Below are 20,381 nucleotides of genomic sequence, written 5' to 3' on the forward strand. Positions count from 1 at the left end.
AGGACAGGGAAAGACGGGGGAGGACAGAGAGAGACGGAGGAGGACAGAGAGAGACGGAGGAGGACAGAGAGAGATGGGGGAGGACAGAGAGAGATGGGGGAGGACAGAGAGAGATGGAGGAGGACAGAGAGAGACGGAGGAGGACAGAGAGAGATGGGGGAGGACAGAGAGAGAAGGAGGAGGACAGAGAGACAGAGGAGGACAGGGAGAGACAGAGGAGGACAGGGAGAGACGGAGGAGGATAGGATAGAGAGAGACGGAGGAGGATAGGATAGAGAGAGACGGAGTCTGGTCTCGGGTGGGAGATTTAATCCTCGCCGGCTGTGAAAGGCACCACATTATAGCGGTGCTAACCGATAAGGCCTCCCCCTGTGCTGTGCTGTGCTGTGCTGTCCTCTCTCCCTGCTGTGTCCAGGCCTACGCGCCAGCCAGTCAGTCAGTGTGAAAAAGGATATTAGGCTCAATGCTCCCCAAACACTCCCCTCTGAAGTGTAAACGCTTCATATGTCCTCCAGCTCCACAGGGAAAGGATGAACAGGCTTCCATTCCACCGCCACAGTTAAATCAAGGACAGGGAGATATATGCTATATCCCAAATGGAACTCTATTCCCTGTAAAGTGCACTACTTTTGACCAGGACCAATAGGGCGCTGGTCAAAAGTAATGTACTATATAAGGAATAAGTTGCCATTTGGGAACACAGCCATAAACTAAGCTTCTACTGAAAGGAGGGATTTTGATGTTACTGTTAATAAAAGCTATGTAGAATGTCATGGGACCTGGGACACACGACGCCAACAAACGCCCAGACAAAAGAGGAGTCACTAACAGATAAAACGCCCTACATTTCCCCCAGACATCTGATACATCCGCAGCACTGAAGGAACTGGTTCTATCTGGGTCCAAAGGTTCTGAAGAGTCACAATAACCAACTTCATGTCTATTCCAGAACTCTGAGATGACCGGGAAAGAGCTTCAGAAGCACGGCCGAGAATTTAATTAGGCTGTTCCTCCATTAGTGAAATCGATTCATGCACTTCAGAGCAATGAGGCTCAGTGGAACTGTAGAGCTGGGGACAGAAACCGTTCCAGACAAAAAGGTAAGGGCCACACAGCTCAGATATTAGCTGCTTTTGGAAGCAGTAGGATGTCTTAGTAAATTCCTGACACTGTGTTAAACACTGACTACACAAAACATTAAGGACACCTGCTCTTTCCTTGACATAGACTGATCAGGTGAATCCAGGTGAAAGCTATGATCCCTTATTGATGTCACTTGTTAAATCCACTTCAATCTGTGTAGATGAAAGGGGGGAGACAGGTTAAAGAAGGATTTTTAAGTCTTGAGACATGGATTGCACAATTCAATATTAGGAAGGTGTTCTTAATGTTTGGTTTGGCACACACATGTTTGTGCGTGTGTATGTGTGTGTTTTCTTGATTCACAGTGACAGAGCCATTACTGACCCAATCACAAAGGCAAATAGTGACAGAGGAGGCAGTCTAAGTAAGTTGTGTGTGTGTGTGTGTGTGTGTGTGTGTGTGTGTGTGTGTGTGTGTGTGTGTGTGTGTGTGTGTGTGTGTGTGTGTGTGTGTGTGTGTGTGTGTGTGTGTGTGTGTGTGTGTGTCACCCCCACCTTGCCTCCGGCGGCTGCTGATCTTCCTGAAGCAGGTTCCGTCACACAGACGGTTGAGCCTCTGTTGTTTGATCAGCTCCATGATCTCTGGCTGGATCTTCTCCCGCAGCTCCCTACGGACAAGACAGAGAAACAGTCAGTCAGTCACAGAGAGAACAGGAAACAGTCAGTCAGAAACACAGGGACCAGTCAGTCAGTAACACAGGGACCAATCAGTCAGAAACACAGATACCAGTCAGTGAGTAACACAGGAACCAGTCAGTAACACTGGGACCAGTCAGTCAGTAACACAGATACCAGTCAGTCAGTAACACAGAGACCAGTCAGTCAGTGTAACAGAGAAAACAGAGACCAGTCAGTCAGAAACACAGGGACCAGTCAGTCAGAAACACAGAGACCAGTCAGTCAGTAATGCAGGAATCAGTCAGTCAGAAACACAGGGACCAGTCAGTCAGAAACGCAGGGACCAGTCAGTCAGAAACGCAGGGACCAGTCAGTCAGAAACGCAGGGACCAGTCAGTCAGAAACGCAGGGACCAGTCAGTCAGAAACGCAGGGACCAGTCAGTCAGAAACGCAGGGACCAGTCAGTCAGAAACGCAGGGACCAGTCAGTCAGAAACGCAGGGACCAGTCAGTCAGTAACAGAGACCAGCCAGTCAGTAACAGAGACCAGCCAGTCAGTAACAGAGACCAGCCAGTCAGTAACAGAGACCAGCCAGTCAGTAACACAGAGAAAACAGGAACCTGTCAGTCAGTAATGCAGGAACCAGTCAGTCAGTCACACAGAAACCAGTCAGTCAGTCACACAGAGACCAGTCAGTCAGTCACACAGAGACCAGTCAGTCAGTCACACAGAGACCAGTCAGTCAGTCACACAGAGACCAGTCAGTCAGTATCAGAGACCAGTCAGTCAGTGTAACAGAGAAAACAGAGACCAGTCAGTCAGTCACACAGAGACCAGTCAGTCAGTGTAACAGAGAAAACAGAGACCAGTCAGCTAGCGCAACCCATCCAGTATTGTTACATCATATTTGCTCGAGTCAATACTTTTTAAGATACATCTTACTACACAATGGTGAAAATGCTACATTCAATGCATATGAAATGTTTGTGTGAAGTATAATGTCAATAGGTAATTGATTTGTCATGCCTAATCGGAACATTTAAACCATCACAAGTTATGTTAACTATATACCCTTACTGTACACACAGAGACCAGTCAGTCAGTCACACAGTGACCAGTCAGTCAGTGTAACAGAGAAAACAGAGACCAGTCAGTCAGTAAGAGAGAGAGATAGAGACTCACTGGCACAACACACACTGGGTTTTGTCCCAAATGGCACCCTATTCCCTGGTCAAAATAGTGCACTATTTAGGGCAGGGGCAGTCAACTCTTACCCTATGACGAACGGAGCCTGCTGGTTTTCTGTTCTATCTGATCATTAATTGCACCCACCTGGTGTCCCAGGTCTAAATCAGTCCCCGACTAGAGGGGAATCACCCACCTGGTGTCCCAGGTCTAAATCAGTCCCTGACTAGAGGGGAATCACCCACCTGGTGTCCCAGGTCTAAATCAGTCCCTGACTGTCCCAGGTGTCCCAGGTCTAAATCAGTCCCTGACTAGAGGGGAATCACCCACCTGGTGTCCCAGGTCTAAATCAGTCCCCGACTAGATGGGAATCACCCACCTGGTGTCCCAGGTCTAAATCAGTCCCTGACTAGAGGGGAATCACCCACCTGGTGTCCCAGGTCTAAATCAGTCCCTGACTAGATGGGAATCACCCACCTGGTGTCCCAGGTCTAAATCAGTCCCTGACTAGATGGGAATCACCCACCTGGTGTCCCAGGTCTAAATCAGTCCCTGACTAGATGGGAATCACCCACCTGGTGTCCCAGGTCTAAATCAGTCCCTGACTAGAGGGGAATCACCCACCTGGTGTCCCAGGTCTAAATCAGTCCCTGACTAGAGGGGAATCACCCACCTGGTGTCCCAGGTCTAAATCAGTCCCTGACTAGATGGGAATCACCCACCTGGTGTCCCAGGTCTAAATCAGTCCCTGACTAGAGGGGAATCACCCACCTGGTGTCCCAGGTCTAAATCAGTCCCTGACTAGATGGGAATCACCCACCTGGTGTCCCAGGTCTAAATCAGTCCCCTAGATGGGAATCACCCACCTGGTGTCCCAGGTCTAAATCAGTCCCCGACTAGATGGGAATCACCCAAATCCCCTGGTGGTGTCCCAGGTCTAAATCAGTCCCTGACTAGAGGGGAATCACCCACCTGGTGTCCCAGGTCTAAATCAGTCCCTACCACCCACCTGGTGTCCCAGGTCTAAATCAGTCCCTGACTAGATGGGAATCACCCACCTGGTGTCCCAGGTCTAAATCAGTCCCTGACTAGAGGGGAATCACCCACCTGGTGTCCCAGGTCTAAATCAGTCCCCGACTAGATGGGAATCACCCACCTGGTGTCCCAGGTCTAAATCAGTCCCTGACTCACCCACCTGGTGTCCCAGGTCTAAATCAGTCCCTGACTAGATGGGAATCACCCACCTGGTGTCCCAGGTCTAAATCAGTCCCTGACTAGATGGGAATCACCCACCTGGTGTCCCAGGTCTAAATCAGTCCCTGACTAGATGGGAATCACCCACCTGGTGTCCCAGGTCTAAATCAGTCCCTGACTCCCACCTGACCAGGTCTAAATCAGTCCCTGACTAGGGGGAATCACCCACCTGGTGTCCCAGGTCTAAATCAGTCCCTGACTAGAGGGGAATCACCCACCTGGTGTCCCAGGTCTAAATCAGTCCCTGACTAGATGGGAATCACCCACCTGGTGTCCCAGGTCTAAATCAGTCCCTGACTAGAGGGGAATCACCCACCTGGTGTCCCAGGTCTAAATCAGTCCCTGACTAGAGGGGAATCACCCACCTGGTGTCCCAGGTCTAAATCAGTCCCTGACTAGAGGGGAATCACCCACCTGGTGTCCCAGGTCTAAATCAGTCCCTGACTAGATGGGAATCACCCACCTGGTGTCCCAGGTCTAAATCAGTCCCCGACTAGATGGGAATCACCCACCTGGTGTCCCAGGTCTAAATCAGTCCCTGACTAGAGGGGAATCACCCACCTGGTGTCCCAGGTCTAAATCAGTCCCTGACTAGAGGGGAATCACCCACCTGGTGTCCCAGGTCTAAATCAGTCCCTGACTAGAGGGGAATCACCCACCTGGTGTCCCAGGTCTAAATCAGTCCCTGACTAGAGGGGAATCACCCACCTGGTGTCCCAGGTCTAAATCAGTCCCTGACTAGAGGGGAATCACCCACCTGGTGTCCCAGGTCTAAATCAGTCCCTGACTAGAGGGGAATCACCCACCTGGTGTCCCAGGTCTAAATCAGTCCTGACTAGACTCAGTCACAGCCTGAGGCATACTGGAATTAGGCACACTAACCAGACGACCTATTAGAATAGAACAGCACTATTCAAACTGGAATTAGGCACACTAACCAGACGACCTATTAGAATAGAACAGCACTATTCAAACTGGAATTAGGTACACTAACCAGACGACCTATTAGAATAGAACAGCACTATTCAAACTGGAATTAGGTACACTAACCAGACGACCTATTAGAATAGAACAGCACTATTCAAACTGGAATTAGGCACACTAACCAGACGACCTATTAGAATAGAACAGCACTATTCAAACTGGAATTAGGCACACTAACCAGACGACCTATTAGAATAGAACAGCACTACTCATAATATAATAATAATAACGACCTATTAGAATAGAACAGCACTATTCAAACTGGAATTAGGTACACTAACCAGACGACCTATTAGAATAGAACAGCACTATTCAAACTGGAATTAGGTACACTAACCAGACAACCTATTAGAATAGAACAGCACTATTCAAACTGGAATTAGGCACACTAACCAGACGACCTATTAGAATAGAACAGCACTATTCAAACTGGAAACATAAACAACTGACTCTGTCCACACACAAAGCATTATGGGTGCGAGGACCATATGGTGAGGTGGGAAAACATAAGAGGAAAACGCATACACAAACACACACACACACACACGTAATCCCCTGGAGTGAGATGCACAGCCCCCTGCAGTGATCTGTCATTTAGCCTAGCATGTAGGTTTCTCTGCATGCTCTTCCTCTGAACATAGCCCCTAACATCTACAAACATGAGTTATACATAAAACCTCGTCTGACTGGGGAAACACGCGGGCCCACATAGTCCATGACTTCCCAGCCAGTCAGGACGCTGCTGTGGAAAAAACAGCCTATCAGAGGGCTGCTGTGGAGAGGACTGTCGAATCAGATTTTCTTTCTCATTAGGTCAGGCTCTCTGTGCCTTGCCCTAGCAATTATTTCCACTGGCTCTGTGCTTTCTGTTTATCAGTGGACTACATCATTACGTTGGATGTTGAGTTGACATACATGTAAGGTTGAAGTTTCCCCTAGGTACAGATCGAGGATCAGCTTCCTCTCCCCAAATCCTAGTTAGGAAAATGTTAAACTGACCCAAGATCAGCATCTAGGGGAAACTTCACCCTACTCTGATATCTGTCAGTGGGAAGGGACGCTAAGGATTCAGTTACTCCACATAGTGAAATCATCTTCGTCTGTCGCCCTGTCTGTGTCTCAGACTTTGTCTGTCGCCCTGTCTGTGTCTCAGACTTTGTCTGTCGCCCTGTCTGTGTCTCAGACTTTGTCTGTCGCCCTGTCTGTGTCTCAGACTTTGTCTGTCGCCCTGTCTGTGTCTCAGACTTTGTCTGTCGCCCTGTCTGTGTCTCAGACTTTGTCTGTCGCCCTGTCTGTGTCTCAGACTTTGTCTGTCGCCCTGTCTGTGTCTCAGACTTTGTCTGTCGCCCTGTCTGTGTCTCAGACTTTATCTGTCGCCCTGTCTGTGTCTCAGACTTTGTCTGTCGCCCTGTCTGTGTCTCAGACTTTGTCTGTCGTCGTGTCTGTGTCTCAGACTTTGTCTGTCGCCCTGTCTGTGTCTCAGACTTTGTCTGTGTCTGTGTCTCAGACTTTGTCTGTCGCCCTGTCTGTGTCTCAGACTTTGTCTGTCGCCCTGTCTGTGTCTCAGACTTTGTCTGTCGCCTGTGTCTGTTTGTCTGTGTCTCAGACTTTGTCTGTCGCCCTGTCTGTGTCTCAGACTTTGTCTGTCGCCCTGTCTGTGTCTTTGTCAGACTTTGTCTGTCGCCCTGTCTGTGTCTCAGACTTTCTGTCTGTCTGTGTCTCAGACTTTGTCTGTCGCCCTGTCTGTGTCTCAGACTTTGTCTGTCGCCCTGTCTGTGTCTCAGACTTTGTCTGTCGCCCTGTCTGTGTCTCAGACTTTGTCTGCCCTGTCTGTGTCTCAGACTTTGTCTGTCTGTCTGTCTCAGACTTTGTCTGTCGCCCTGTCTGTGTCTCAGACTTTGTCTGTCGCCCTGTCTGTGTCTCAGACTTTGTCTGTCGCCCTGTCTGTGTCTCAGACTTTGTCTGTCGCCCTGTCTGTGTCTCAGACTTTGTCTGTCGCCCTGTCTGTGTCTCAGACTTTGTCTGTCGCCCTGTCTGTGTCTCAGACTGTCTGTTGCCCTGTCTGTGTCTCAGACTTTTGGCACTGCCATTTTATAAATCAGATTCATTGCAGCTCAATCTCATTCACTCTTCACCTCTGAAAAGCAACCAAATGAGCTCTTTCAAAGGCCACATCCTGTAGATAAATCTCTGGGATGGCTTGTATCAAATGTTCCTGGACACAGAGTATAGAGTGGCAGGACCCACTGAGATGGGAGTGGAATACAAATAGAAATGGAAACGTACTTCATTATTGAAGCGTGAAATATTGAAGCAAATTATGTGGAGGACTCAAGAATGAATTATACATGACTTTTCTCCCCTTCTATACAGTTACTGTATTGTACATTACATTAGGTAAAGCTGTACATTGAGTGCACTACTTTTGACCAAGGGCCCTATGTAGGAAATCTGGAACCAACCTGGAACCATATGAGATTATGTTTATACCCTGCATTATACCCTGAAGAAGACAGCTTGGCTGTCGAAACGTTGGTAATTGGTAATTAAATGTTTGCATCTGAGCTCTTAGAGTGTGCGGCCTTCTTTTATTTTCAAACCATATGAGATGCAGCCTAACACCTTCTCTCATAAATGTTTCCTCTGCATTAATGAATGTAATATTCATTCTTGTTAAGACCCTGTTCATATAAGCTGGTCTAATTTGAGTGAGTGCCCTTACAGAAGGTCAATGTTACACAGGTCTTTCTTTCCAGCACATTGCAATCCTAAGGTTTGAACAACCCCACGTCCCAAACATCTGGCGCTTACCGTCTAAAAGCTAAAACCATTTCCCCTCCCTCATTCCTCCAATAACAACGACCCTTTTTCACATGATCAATATCAGCTCCATACATGCCACTGTCCGGTTCGTCAGAGACCAAACTGGCTGCATGAAATGATTTTCAATGCCGCTAGATGCTAAATTCCTTAAAATACAGTGACAGGACAAACAATGTGCTTTATTACTACGACTTCATCCATAAGCAGTTAATGAGTGCTTTAATAGAACTGAACATACACTCTCTCTAGTCTGATGCACTATACGACCGTAATGGAGGGTTCACTCAGAACACCATTTGTAGACAAATTCGATTTTAATGCAGATTTTCAATCCTGAGGGGAACCGAACGCAGGTGTGCTGTGCCAATAGCCGACATTATATGAACAAATGGATAAAGGATGGAAATGAGCGAGGGTGGAGGGACGTTTTATTAAATTAGTATTAACTAACGTGTTTCCTTTCTTCCACAGTCATATTGTCTCTTGTTCCCTTTGTTTTCGTCTGTTTTTGGACTGGGTAAAGGATGGGGCATGAGGACATCCATGTCATGAATATTAGCAGCTATTTCCTTTATTTCCTATTTCCATTCTGCCTCAATGTTTTTTTCTTCTTTTAATGAAGGATTGGGTACATCTAGACATCGATATCACTGACTGCTGTGTCCTTCTCAAGCAGTTCCGTCTTTTCCTATTGAGAGGACCATCACGCACGTTGGACTGGCGGGTAGGATCGAATCCCCGAGCTGACAGGGTAAAAACCTGTTGCTCTGCCTCTGAGAAAGGCAGTTAACCCACTGTTCACCGGGAGCCGATGACGTTGATTAAGGTAGCCGCACCTCTCTGATTCAGAGGGGTTGGGTTAAATGCGGAAGACATGTTTCAGTATTTATTTAACCTTTATTGAACTAGGCAAGTCAGTTAAGAACAAATTCTTATTTACAATGACGGCCTACCCCGGACGACGCTGGGCCAATTGTGAGCCGCACTCCCAATCACGGCTGGTTGTGATACAGCCTGGAATCGGACCAGGGTCTGCAGTGATGCCTCTAGCACTGGGATGAAGTGTCTTAGACCGATGTGCCACTCGGGATGTATTCAGTTGTACAATTGACGAGGTATCCCCCTTTCCCATCCTCTCACACACACACACACACACACACACACACACACACACACACACACACACACACACACACACACACACACACACACACACACACACACACACACACACACACACACACACACACACACACACACACACACACACACACACAGACACACACAGACACACAACTCACAGGATGGGGCGGGACTGGAAGTCTTCTTGGTTCATCCTCTCAGACTGGCGTATCTTCAGGATCTCAGTGTAACTCAGGTTCTGCAGGCGACTCTTCAACTGGTCCAGGGAATTAGGCTTCTGTGTCAGCGCTCGCATGGTCTGATCCCTCACCACCTGCATCACCTGGGAGGAGAAGAAAGAGGGGGATTTAGAGGAGTGGAGAGGTGGAAAGACCTTGGATGTCTGGATAGGAGGTAGAGAGAGAAGGAAATCTAGGTTACACATATGGGGCTGGCTTCCCACACACGGATGTATTTTATACCTGGTTTAGAAAGCATTCTCAATGGAGGTTCTTACTTTTTTTGGACTAGGATGAATCTCTGTTTAGGAAACCGTCCCATGATGTGATGGAAAGATGCCATTTTATGAAGGCACTTTGGATGGAATATTTGTATTTGTATTACTTGCACACAAGTAGATGTCTCAGTGGACATTTTCAGATCACTTTTTGGAGCTCTCAGGCAAACATCCCACCTCAAAACGTATCTGCTCTACAGGATGTTTGCAGAGCTCAGGAGAATAGCAGGAGCGGATTCGGGAGAGACACGATGTGAGAAGGGGAGGAAGTGAACGCCTGCGGCAGAAAGCCAGACGAACAAGCAAATGATCAGCATATCAAAAAACCTGTCAGTCTGGGACGACACGGGCTGCTGTCACACTCCAAAGGCCTCGTCTTTGTCCCAAAAGGCACCATATTCCATATATAGTGCACTACTTTTGAACAGAGCCCAATGGGCCCTGGTCAAAAGTAGTTCACTACATAGGGAAGGCAGCCGTTGTTTTCTTTGACTGTAGGAGCAGTGCGATCAGCGCTCACACAATTAGAGCTCAAATCTTTGAGCGAGCCAGGTACACTAAACATGCATATTTATTAAAACAGGAATTTAACAGGAGACAATTCCATCATTGATATCTAGATGACCACAGATCACATCAATAACATGTTCTACTGAATGGAACGTGTAACATGCTGTTATGACTGTAGAATAAACTCCTCTGTGACCCATGTCGCAGATACCGGCTTCCGGATGAGCTAAACGCCTCCTCCGCTTCGAGGAAAAAGTGCTGCCAACACAGACCCCCACAGCTCAATAGGACTGTTCTCATTCTCTGTGGCTGACGTGAGCACATCATTTAAGCGTGTTAACCCTAATGAGGTTGCCGGCCCAGACGGAATCCAAGTCACGTCCTCAGAGCATGTGCAGACCAGCTGGCTGGAGTGTTTACGGACATATTCAATCTCCCCATATACCAGTCTGTTGTACCCACTTGCTTTAAGATGTCCACCATTGTTCCTGTACAAGAAAGCGAAGGTAACTGAACTAAATGACTATCGCCCCGTAGCACTCACTTCTGTCATCATGAAGTGCTGTGAGAGGCTAGTTAAGGACCATATAACCTCCACCTTACCCAACACCCTAGACCCACTACAATTCACATACCGCCCCAACAGATTCATGGACAACGCAATCTCCATTGCACTCCACACCGCCCTATCCAACCTGGACAAGAGAAATACCTTTGTAAGAATGCTGGTCGTTAGCTACAGCTCAGTGTTTAACACCATAGTGCACTCCAAGCACATCACTAAGCTCAAGGCCCTGAGTCTAAATCCCTCCCTCCACAAGTCCTGGACTTCCTGATGGGATGACCCCAAATGGTGAAGGTAGGCAACACCACCTCCGCCACGCTGATCCTCAACATGGGGGACCCACAGGGGTACGTGCTCAGCCCCCTCATGTACTCCCTGTTCACCCATGACTGTGAAGGAAAATAACCTCTTCCTCAACTAAGCGAAGGAGCTGATCATGGACTACAGGAGCTAGTAGCGAGAGCATGCCCCCATCCACATAGACAGGGCCGCAGTGGAGTTTACAAAAGTCCTCGGCGTGCACATCACTGACGACCTGAAATGGTCCCTTCACACAGACAGTGTTGTGAAGAAGGCGCAACAACATCCGGAGGCTGAAGAAATTAGTCTTGGCCCCTAAAACCCTCAAACTTCTACAGATGCACTATTGGTACGGCAACTGCACCGCCCGCATCCTCAGGGATCTCCAGAGAGTGGTGAGGTCTACCCGACACATCATCGGGAGCACACTGCCTGCCCTTCAGGACAACTACAGCACCCGGTGTCACAGGAAGCCAAAAAAAACATCAATAACCTCAGCCACGGCCACTTCACCCCACTAAAAAGAGGAGACAGTATAGGTGCATCAAAGCTGGGACTAAAAGACAGAAGCTGTTTATCAAACTCCAGTCCATCAGAATGTTAAATAGTCACCACTAGCCTGCCTCCACCAAGTACCCTGCCTTGAACTTTGGTCACGGGTACTAGCTGGCTACCACCCTAAAGTCATTGGACACTGGTCACTTTAGTACTGTTTCCATACTGTTTCACCCACTTTACATGTACATTTAATCCTAGTAAAAATTTCCTGTCTTAGGTCAGTTAAGATCACCACTTTATTTTAAATGATTTATTTCAGGTTTTATTGCATCAGATTCCCAGTGGGTCTGAAGTTTACATACACTCAATTAGTAGTTGGTAGCATTGCCTTTAAATTGTTTAACTTGGGTCAAATATTTCAAGTAGCCTTCCTCCTGACAGAGCTGGTGTAACTGAGTCAGGTTTGTAGGCCTCCTTGCTCGCACAGGATTTTTTCAGCTCTGCCCACACATTTTCTACAAGATTGAGGTCTGTAATGGCTTTGTAATGGCCACTCCAATACCTTGACATTGTTGTCGTTAAGCCATTTTGCCATAACTTTGGAAGTATGCTTGGGGTCATTGTCCATTTGGAAGACCCATTTGCGACCAAGCTTTAATTTCCTGACTGATGTCTTGAGATGTTGCTTCAATATATCCACATAATTTTCCATCCTCATGAAGCCATCTATTTTGTGAAGTGCACCAGTCCCTATTGCATCAAAGCACCCCCACAACATGATGCTGCCACCCCCGTGCTTCACGGTTGGAATGGTGTTCTTTGGCTTGCAAGCCTCCTCCCTTTTCCTCCAAACATAACAATGGTCATTATTGCCAAACAGTTCTATTTTTGTTTCATCAGACCAGAGGACATTTCTCAAAAAATTACAATCTTTGTCCCCATGTGCAGTTGCAAACCGTGGCTTTTTTTATGGCGGTTTTGGTGCAGTGGCATCTTCCTTGCTGAGCGGCTTTTTAGGTTATGCCGATATAGGACTCGTTTTACTGTGGATATAGATACTTTTGTACCTGTTTCCTGCAGCATCTTCAGAAGGTCCTTTGCTGTTTTTCTGGGATTGATTTGCACTTTTCGCACCAAAGTACGTTCATCTCTAGGAGACAGAACACGTCTCCTTCCTGAGCGGTATGACAGCTGTGTGGTCTCATGGTGTTTACCTTCAGGCAATTGGAAATTGCTGGCTGATTTATTTTGATTTTCCCATTATGTTCACCAATTACTTTGCAGACAGAGTTCAGTGTGTCAAATCGGAGGGCATGTTGTCCGATCCTCTGGCAGTCTCTATGGGGGTGCCACAGGGTTCAATTCTCGGGCCGACTCTTTTCTCTGTGTATATCAATGATGGTGCTCTTGCTGCGGGCGATTCCCTGATCCACCTCTACGCAGACGACACCATTCTGTACACTTTCGGCCCGTCATTGGACACTGTGCTATCTAACCTCCAATCGAGCTTCAATGCCATACAACACTCCTTCCATGGCCTCCAACTGCTCTTAAACGCTAGTAAAACCAAATGCATGCTTTTCAACCGATAGCTGCCAGCACCCGCTTGCCCGACTAGCATCACCACACTGGATGGTTCCGACATTGAATATGTGGACACCTATAAGTACCTAGGTGTCTGGCTAGACTGCAAACTCTCCTTCCAGACCCATATCAAACATCTCCAATCGCAAATCAAATCAAGAGTCGGCTTTCTATTCCGCAACAAAGCCTCCTTCACTCACGCTGCCAAGCTTACCCTAGTAAAACTGACTATCCTACCGATCCTCGACTTCGGCGATGTCATCTACAAAATTGCTTCCAACACTCTTCTCAGCAAACTGGATGCAGTTTATCACAGTGCCATCCGTTTTGTCACTAAAGCACCTTATACTACCCACCACTGCGACTTGTATGCTCTAGTCGGCTGGCCCTCGCTACATATTCGTCGCCAGACCCACTGGCTCCAGGTCATCTACAAGGCCATGCTAGGCAAAGCTCCGCCTTATCTCAGCTCACTGGTCACGATGGCAACACCCATCCGTAGCACGCGCTCCAGCAGGTGTCTCTCATTGATCATCCCTAAAGCCAACACCTCATTCGGCCGCCTTTCGTTCCAGTACTCTGCTGCCTGTGACTGGAACGAATTGCAAAAATCGCTGAAGTTGGAGACTTTTATCTCCCTCACCAACTTCAAACATCAGCTATCTGAGCAGCTAACCGATCGCTGCAGCTGTACATAATCTATTGGTAAATAGCCCATGCATTTTCACCTACCTCATCCCCACAGTTTTTATTTATTTACTTTTCTGCTCTTTTGCACACCAATATCTCTACCTGTACATGATCATCTGATCATTTATCACTCCAGTGTTAATCTGCAAAACTGTATTATTCGCCTACCTCCTCATGCCTTTTGCACACATTGTATATAGACTCCCCTTTTTTCTCTACTGTGTTATTGACTTGTTAATTGTTTACTCCATGTGTAACTCTGTGTTGTCTGTTCACACTGCTATGCTTTCCTTGGCCAGGTCGCAGTTGCAAATGAGAACCTGTTCTCAACTAGCCTACCTGGTTAAATAAAGGTGTTCTCAACTAGCCTACCTGGTTAAATAAAGGTGTTCTCAACTAGCCTACCTGGTTAAATAAAGGTGTTCTCAACTAGCCTACCTGGTTAAATAAAGGTGTTCTCAACTAGCCTACCTGGTTAAATAAAGGTGAAAAAAAATGTCAAACACGAGGCACTGAGTTTGAAGGTAGGCCTTGAAATGCATCCACAGGTACACCTCCAACTGACTCAAATAATGTCAATTAGCCTATCAGAAGTTTAAAGGCACAGTCAACTTAGTGTATGTAAACTTCTGACCCACTGGAATTGTGATACAGTGAATTATAAGTGAAATAATCTGTCTGTAAACAATTGTTAGAAAAATGACTTGTGTCATGCACAAAGTAGATGTCCTAACCGACTTGCCAAAACTATAGTTTGTTGACAAGAATTTTGTGGAGTGGTTGAAAAACAAGTTTTAATGACTCCAACCAAAGTGTATGTAAACTTCAGACTTCAACTGTGTATACTGTATTTTAGTCATGGCTCATCCTATATGACTACTGCTGTACACACTTTTCCCATTTATATCGTGTCCATACTGTCGATACACACACACAATCATACATGAACTCAGCAAAAAAAAGAAACGTCCCTTATTCAGGACCCTGTCTTTCAAAGATAATTCGTAAAAATCCAAATAACTTCACATCTCTGAATTTTAAAGGATTTAAACACTGTTTCATATGCTTGTACAATGAACCATTAACAATTAATGATCATGCACCTGTGGAATGGCAGTTAAGACACTAACAGCTTACAGAAGGTAGGCAATTAAGGTCACAGATATGAAAACTTAGGACACTAAAGGGGCCTTTCTACTGACTCTGAAAAACACCAAAAGAAAGATGCCCAGGATCCCTGCTCACCTGCGTGAACATGCCTTAGGCATGCTGCAAGAAGGCATGAGGACTGCAGATGTGGCCAGGGCAATAACTTGCAATGTCCGTACTATGAGATGCCTAAGTCAGCGCTACAGGGAGACAGGACGGACAGCTGATCGCCCTCGAAGTGGCAGACCACATGTAACAACACCTACACAGGATCGGTACATCCGAACATCACACCAGCGGGACAGATACAGGATGGCAACAACAACTGCCCGAGTTACACCAGGAACACACAATCCCTCCATCAGTTCTCAGACTGTCCGCAAATAGGTTGAGAGAAGCTGGACTGAGGGATTGCAGGTCTGTTGTAAGGCAGATCCTTACCAGACATCACCGGCAACAACATCGCCTATGGGCACAAACTGAAGTGCTCTTCACTGACCAGTCACGGATTCGCGTTTATCGTCAAAGGAATGAGCGTTACAGTCCCATTGAGCACATCTGGAACCTGTTGGATCGGAGGGTGAGCGCTAGGGCAATTCCCCACAGAAATGCCCGGGAACTTGCAGGTGCCTTGGTGGAAGAATGGGGTAACATCTCACAGCAAGAACTTGCAAATCTGGTGCAGTCCATGAGGAGGAGATGCACTGCAGTACTTAATGCAGCTGGTGGCCACACCAGATACTGACTGCTACTTTTGATTTTGACCCCCCCTTTGTTCAGGGACACGTTATTCCATTTCTGTTAGTCACATGTCTGTGGAACTTGTTCAGTTTATGTCTCAGTTGTTGAATCTTATGTTCACACACATGTTTACACATGTTACGTTTGCTGAAAATAAATGCAGTTAACAGTGAGAGGACGTTTCTTTTTTGATGAGTTTACACATGGGGGCTTGAGTCTCTATTCAATCGCCAAGTGTGAGGCAGGAACAGTATTAGGGAGTCTCTAAAAGCTGAGTATCTACAGTGTTTTCAGAAAGTATTCATACCCCTTGACTTTTTCCACATGTATTTGTATTACAGCATGAATTTAAATTGGATTGAAAGTGGAATTTTGTGTCACTGTCCTACACACAACAAGCCATAATGTCAAAGTGGAATTTTATTTTTAGGACATTTGACAAATTCATAAAAAATGAAAACCTGGGTCTCCCGAGTGGCGCAGTGTTCTCAGGCACTGCATCGCAGTGCACGCTGTGCCACTAGAGATTCTGGGTTCGAGTCCAGGCTCTGTCGCAGCAGGCCGCAGCCGGGAGACCCATAGGGTGGCGCACAATTGGCCCAGCGTAGTCCGGCTAAGGGGAGGGTTTGGTCGGCAGGGATATCCTTGTCCCATCACACACTAACGACTTCTGTGGCAGGCCCGTCGCAGTGCACGCTGACACGGTCCTCCAAAACATTGGTGCGGCTGGCTTCCAGGTTAAACGGACGTTGTGTCAAGAAGCAGTTCGGCTTTGCTGGGTTGTGTTTTGGAAGACGCACAGCTCTCGACCGTCGCCTGTCCGGAGTTGCAGCGATGAGACAAGACTGTAACTTCAAATTGAATACCACGAAATTGGGGAAAAAAAGTGGTAAAATAAATAAATAAATAAATGAAAAGCTGAAATGTCTTGAGTCAATAATTATTCAACCCCTTTGTTATGGCCATCCTGTACAGAATAAAAATATTCCAAAACATGCATCCTGTTTGCAATAACGCACTAAAGTAAAAACTGCAAAAAAATGTGGGAAAAAAAATTAACTTTATGTCCTAACCACAAAGCATTATGTTAGGGGCAAATCAAAAACAACACATCACTGAGTACCATATTTTCAAGCATGGTCGTGGCTGCAGCATGTTATGGGTATGCTTGTCATCGGCAAGGACTTTTAAAAATTAAATTAAACGGAAAAGAACTAAGCAAACGAAGCAAAATCCTAGAGGAAAACCTTGTTCAGTCTGCTTTTCAACAGACACTGGGAGACAAATGCAGCTTTCAGCAGGACAATAACCTAAAACACAAGACCAAATATACACTGGAGTTGCTTACCAAGACGAAATGTAATGTTTGAGTGGCCTAGTTGAAGTTTAGACTTATATCGTCTTGAAAATCAATGCCATGACTTGAAAATGGCTGTCTAGCAATGATCAAGAACCAACCTGACAGAACTTGAATTTGAAAATGAATAATGTGCAAATATTGTACAATCCAGGTGTGCAAAGCTCATAGAGATTTTAGATTATTCAAAGTAACCAACCTTTGCCTTGATGACAACTTTGCACACTCTTGGCATTCTCTCAACCAGCTTCACCTGGAATGCTTTTCCAACAGTCCTGAAGGAGTTCCCACATATGTTAAGCACTTGTTCGCTGTTTTTCCTTCACTCTGCAGTCCAACTCATCCCAAACCATCTCAGGTCGGGCGATTGCGGAGGCCAGGTCATCTGATGCAGCACTGATGTCTTCAAGATTATTCTACAATGTAGAAAATAGTAAAAATAAAGAAAAGGCCTGGAATCAACCCTGGAATGTGTCCAAACATATTTATACAGTACCAGTCAAAAGTTTGGACACACCTACTCATTCCAGGGTTTTTCTTTATTTTGACTATATTCTACATTGCAGAATAATAGTGAAGACATAAAAACTATGAAATAACAAATATGGAATCATTTAGTAACCAAAAAAGTGTTAAACCAATCAGAATATATTTTAGATTTTTCAAAGTTGCCACCCTTTGCCTTCATGACAGCTTTGCACACTCTTGGCATTTTCTCAACCAGCTTCATGAGATAGTCACCTGGAATGCATTTCAATTAACAGGTGTGCCTTGTTAAAAGTTCCTTTGTGGAATTTATTTCCTTCTTAATGTGTTTGAGCAAATCAGTTGTGTTGTAACTAAGGTAGGGAAGCCTTCAAATAAAATAACACCTTCCCTACAGTCAAAAGTTGAGGATGTTCAGTGATGTTTTGGGGTTGCTTTCCTGCCTCTGGCACTGGATGCCTTGAACGTGTGCATGGCATCATGAAACCAGGAGAATACCAAGGCATTTTGAAGAGCAATGTTGGACCCAGTGTCAGCAGGACAATGACCTCAAACACACTTCAAAAGGCGCCCAGGAATGGTTCAAGACAAAACACTGGACTGTTCTGAAGTGGCCACCAATGAGTCCAGATCTAAATCCCATTGAAAACATGTGGAGAGATCTGAAAACAGCAGTTAGGAGAAGGCACCCTTCTAATCTGGGTGAACTGGAGCAGTTTGACCAAGAGGAGGGGCCAAACTGCCAGTACAGAGGTGCAGGAAGCTTTGCAGTTACTTTGACCAAAGGCTGTGCTACCAAGTCTCAGATGACAATCATTTTGTCAATGCCATTTCTGTTTATTTTCTGAAACAAGAACAAAGGTTCTGTAATATTAACAGTGAAATAAAGAATTGTGGAGGCAAAATACTTTGGTCAATTTGTACTTATTTTTATGGGAAATTGTGAGTTACTTGAAAAAAGTACAAGGGTGCCAATATTTTTGGCCACGACTGTAAATATACTGAACAAACATATAAACGCAAAATGTAAAGTATTGGTCTCAAAAAAATGGCATTGCTTCATCAGCTGAAATAAAAAGAACCCATCTCTGGGATTTCCATACGCACAAAAAGCTAATTTCTCAAAAAATGGTTTACATCCATGTCAGTGAACATTTCTCCCTTTGCCAAGGCAATCCATCCACCTGACAGGTGTGGCATATCAAGAAGCTGATTAAACAGCGTAATCATTACACAGGTGCACCTTGTGCTGGGGACAATAAAAGACCACTCTAAAATGTGCAGTTTTGACACACAACACAATGCCACAGATGTCTCAAGTTCAGGGGGCCTGCAACTGGCATGCTAATTGCAGGAAGGTCCACCAGAGCTGTTGCCATGTCTCTACCAGAAGTCGCCTCCAACGTTGTTTTAGAGAATTTGGCAGTATGTCCAACCGGCCTCACAACCGGACACCGCGTGTAACCACGGCAGCCCAGGACCTCCACATCCGGCTTCATTAACTGCGGGACCAGCCACTCGGATGCTGATGAAACTGGGTTTGCACAAACTGTCAGAACCCGTCTTAGGGAAACGCATCTGCGTGCTCGTTGTCCTCACCACGGTTTTGACCTGACTGCAGTTCGGCGTCGTAACCGACTTCAGTGGGCAAATGTTTCAAGACTTTAAAATCCTTCTTTAACCTGTCTCCTCCCCTTCATCTACACTGATTGAAGTGGATTTAATAAGCGACATCAATAAGGGATCATACCTTTCACCTCAATTCACCTGATCAGTCAATGTCAAGGAAAGAGAAGGTGTCCTTAATGATTTGTGTAGTCAGTGTATATACAGTATATTTACATTCTGCACTCTGACATGGATTAATTGATTTATTTTGGGATTATGTGATTGCTAGGTATTATTACTACACTGGAGCTAGACACACAAACATTTCACTGCACCTTCAATAACATCTGCAGATCTGTGGAAGTCTCCAATAAACTTTGATTTCATTTTGTTGATTTATCACATTAGAAACATATACTATAACTGTATAGATTGAAGTGATAGAGGGGACAAATATGTATATTTAGATGGGTGGGGTGGGTTCCTTCCTTAGTGAATGAAGAGGGTGTTGTAGGTGGTCTCTCTAACAGGCTGATGGTTAATTCAGCTACCCTCTAAATCTCTCTTTAACAGGCCGATAGTTAAATATGTTACCCTCTCTTCCTCTCTCTCTCCTACTAACAGACTGATGGTTAATTATGTTACCCTCTCTTCCTCTCTCTCTCCTACTAACAGGCTGATGGTTAATTATGTTACCCTCTCTTCCTCTCTCTCTCCTACTAACAGGCTGATGGTTAATTATGTTACCCTCTCTTCCTCTCTCTCTCCTACTAACAGGCTGATGGTTAATTCTGTTACCCTCTCATCCTCTCTCTCTCCTACTAACAGGCTGATGGTTAATTATGTTACCCTCTCTTCCTCTCGCTCTCATACTAACAGGCTGATGGTTAATTATGTTACCCTCTCTTCCTCTCTCTCTCCTACTAACAGGCTGATGGTTAATTATGTTACCCTCTCTTCCTCTCTCTCTCCTACTAACAGGCTGATGGTTAATTATGTTACCCTCTCTTCCTCTCACTAACAGGCTGATGGTTAATTATGTTACCCTCTCTTCCTCTCTCTCTCCTACTAACAGGCTGATGTTTAATTATGTTACCCTCTCTTCCTCTCACTAACAGGCTGATGGTTAATTATGTTACCCTCTCTTCCTCTCACTAACAGGCTGATGGTTAATTATGTTACCCTCTCTTCCTCTCTCTATCCTACTAACAGGCTGATGGTTAATTATGTTACCCTCTCTTCCTCTC

General features: G+C 45.8%; 1 protein-coding gene across 7 annotated transcripts in view; it reads right to left on the reverse strand.

Annotated features, from left to right (window-relative positions):
• Positions 1-20,381, reverse strand: part of LOC124043258 (engulfment and cell motility protein 1-like) — a 224,797-nt gene that overhangs the window by 12,135 nt on the left and 192,281 nt on the right. For all 7 annotated transcript variants that reach the window (XM_046361639.1, XM_046361640.1, XM_046361641.1 and 4 more), the window contains 2 exons: positions 9,309-9,472; positions 1,638-1,750 (listed from right to left, as the gene is read on the reverse strand). In XM_046361639.1, the coding sequence (XP_046217595.1) occupies positions 1,638-1,750; positions 9,309-9,472 (277 nt within the window). The remainder of the gene's footprint in view (positions 1-1,637; positions 1,751-9,308; positions 9,473-20,381) is intronic.

The sequence above is a fragment of the Oncorhynchus gorbuscha genome, linkage group LG09 (assembly GCF_021184085.1).
Source record: "Oncorhynchus gorbuscha isolate QuinsamMale2020 ecotype Even-year linkage group LG09, OgorEven_v1.0, whole genome shotgun sequence".
In the NCBI taxonomy this organism is placed as follows: Eukaryota; Metazoa; Chordata; class Actinopteri; order Salmoniformes; family Salmonidae; genus Oncorhynchus; species Oncorhynchus gorbuscha.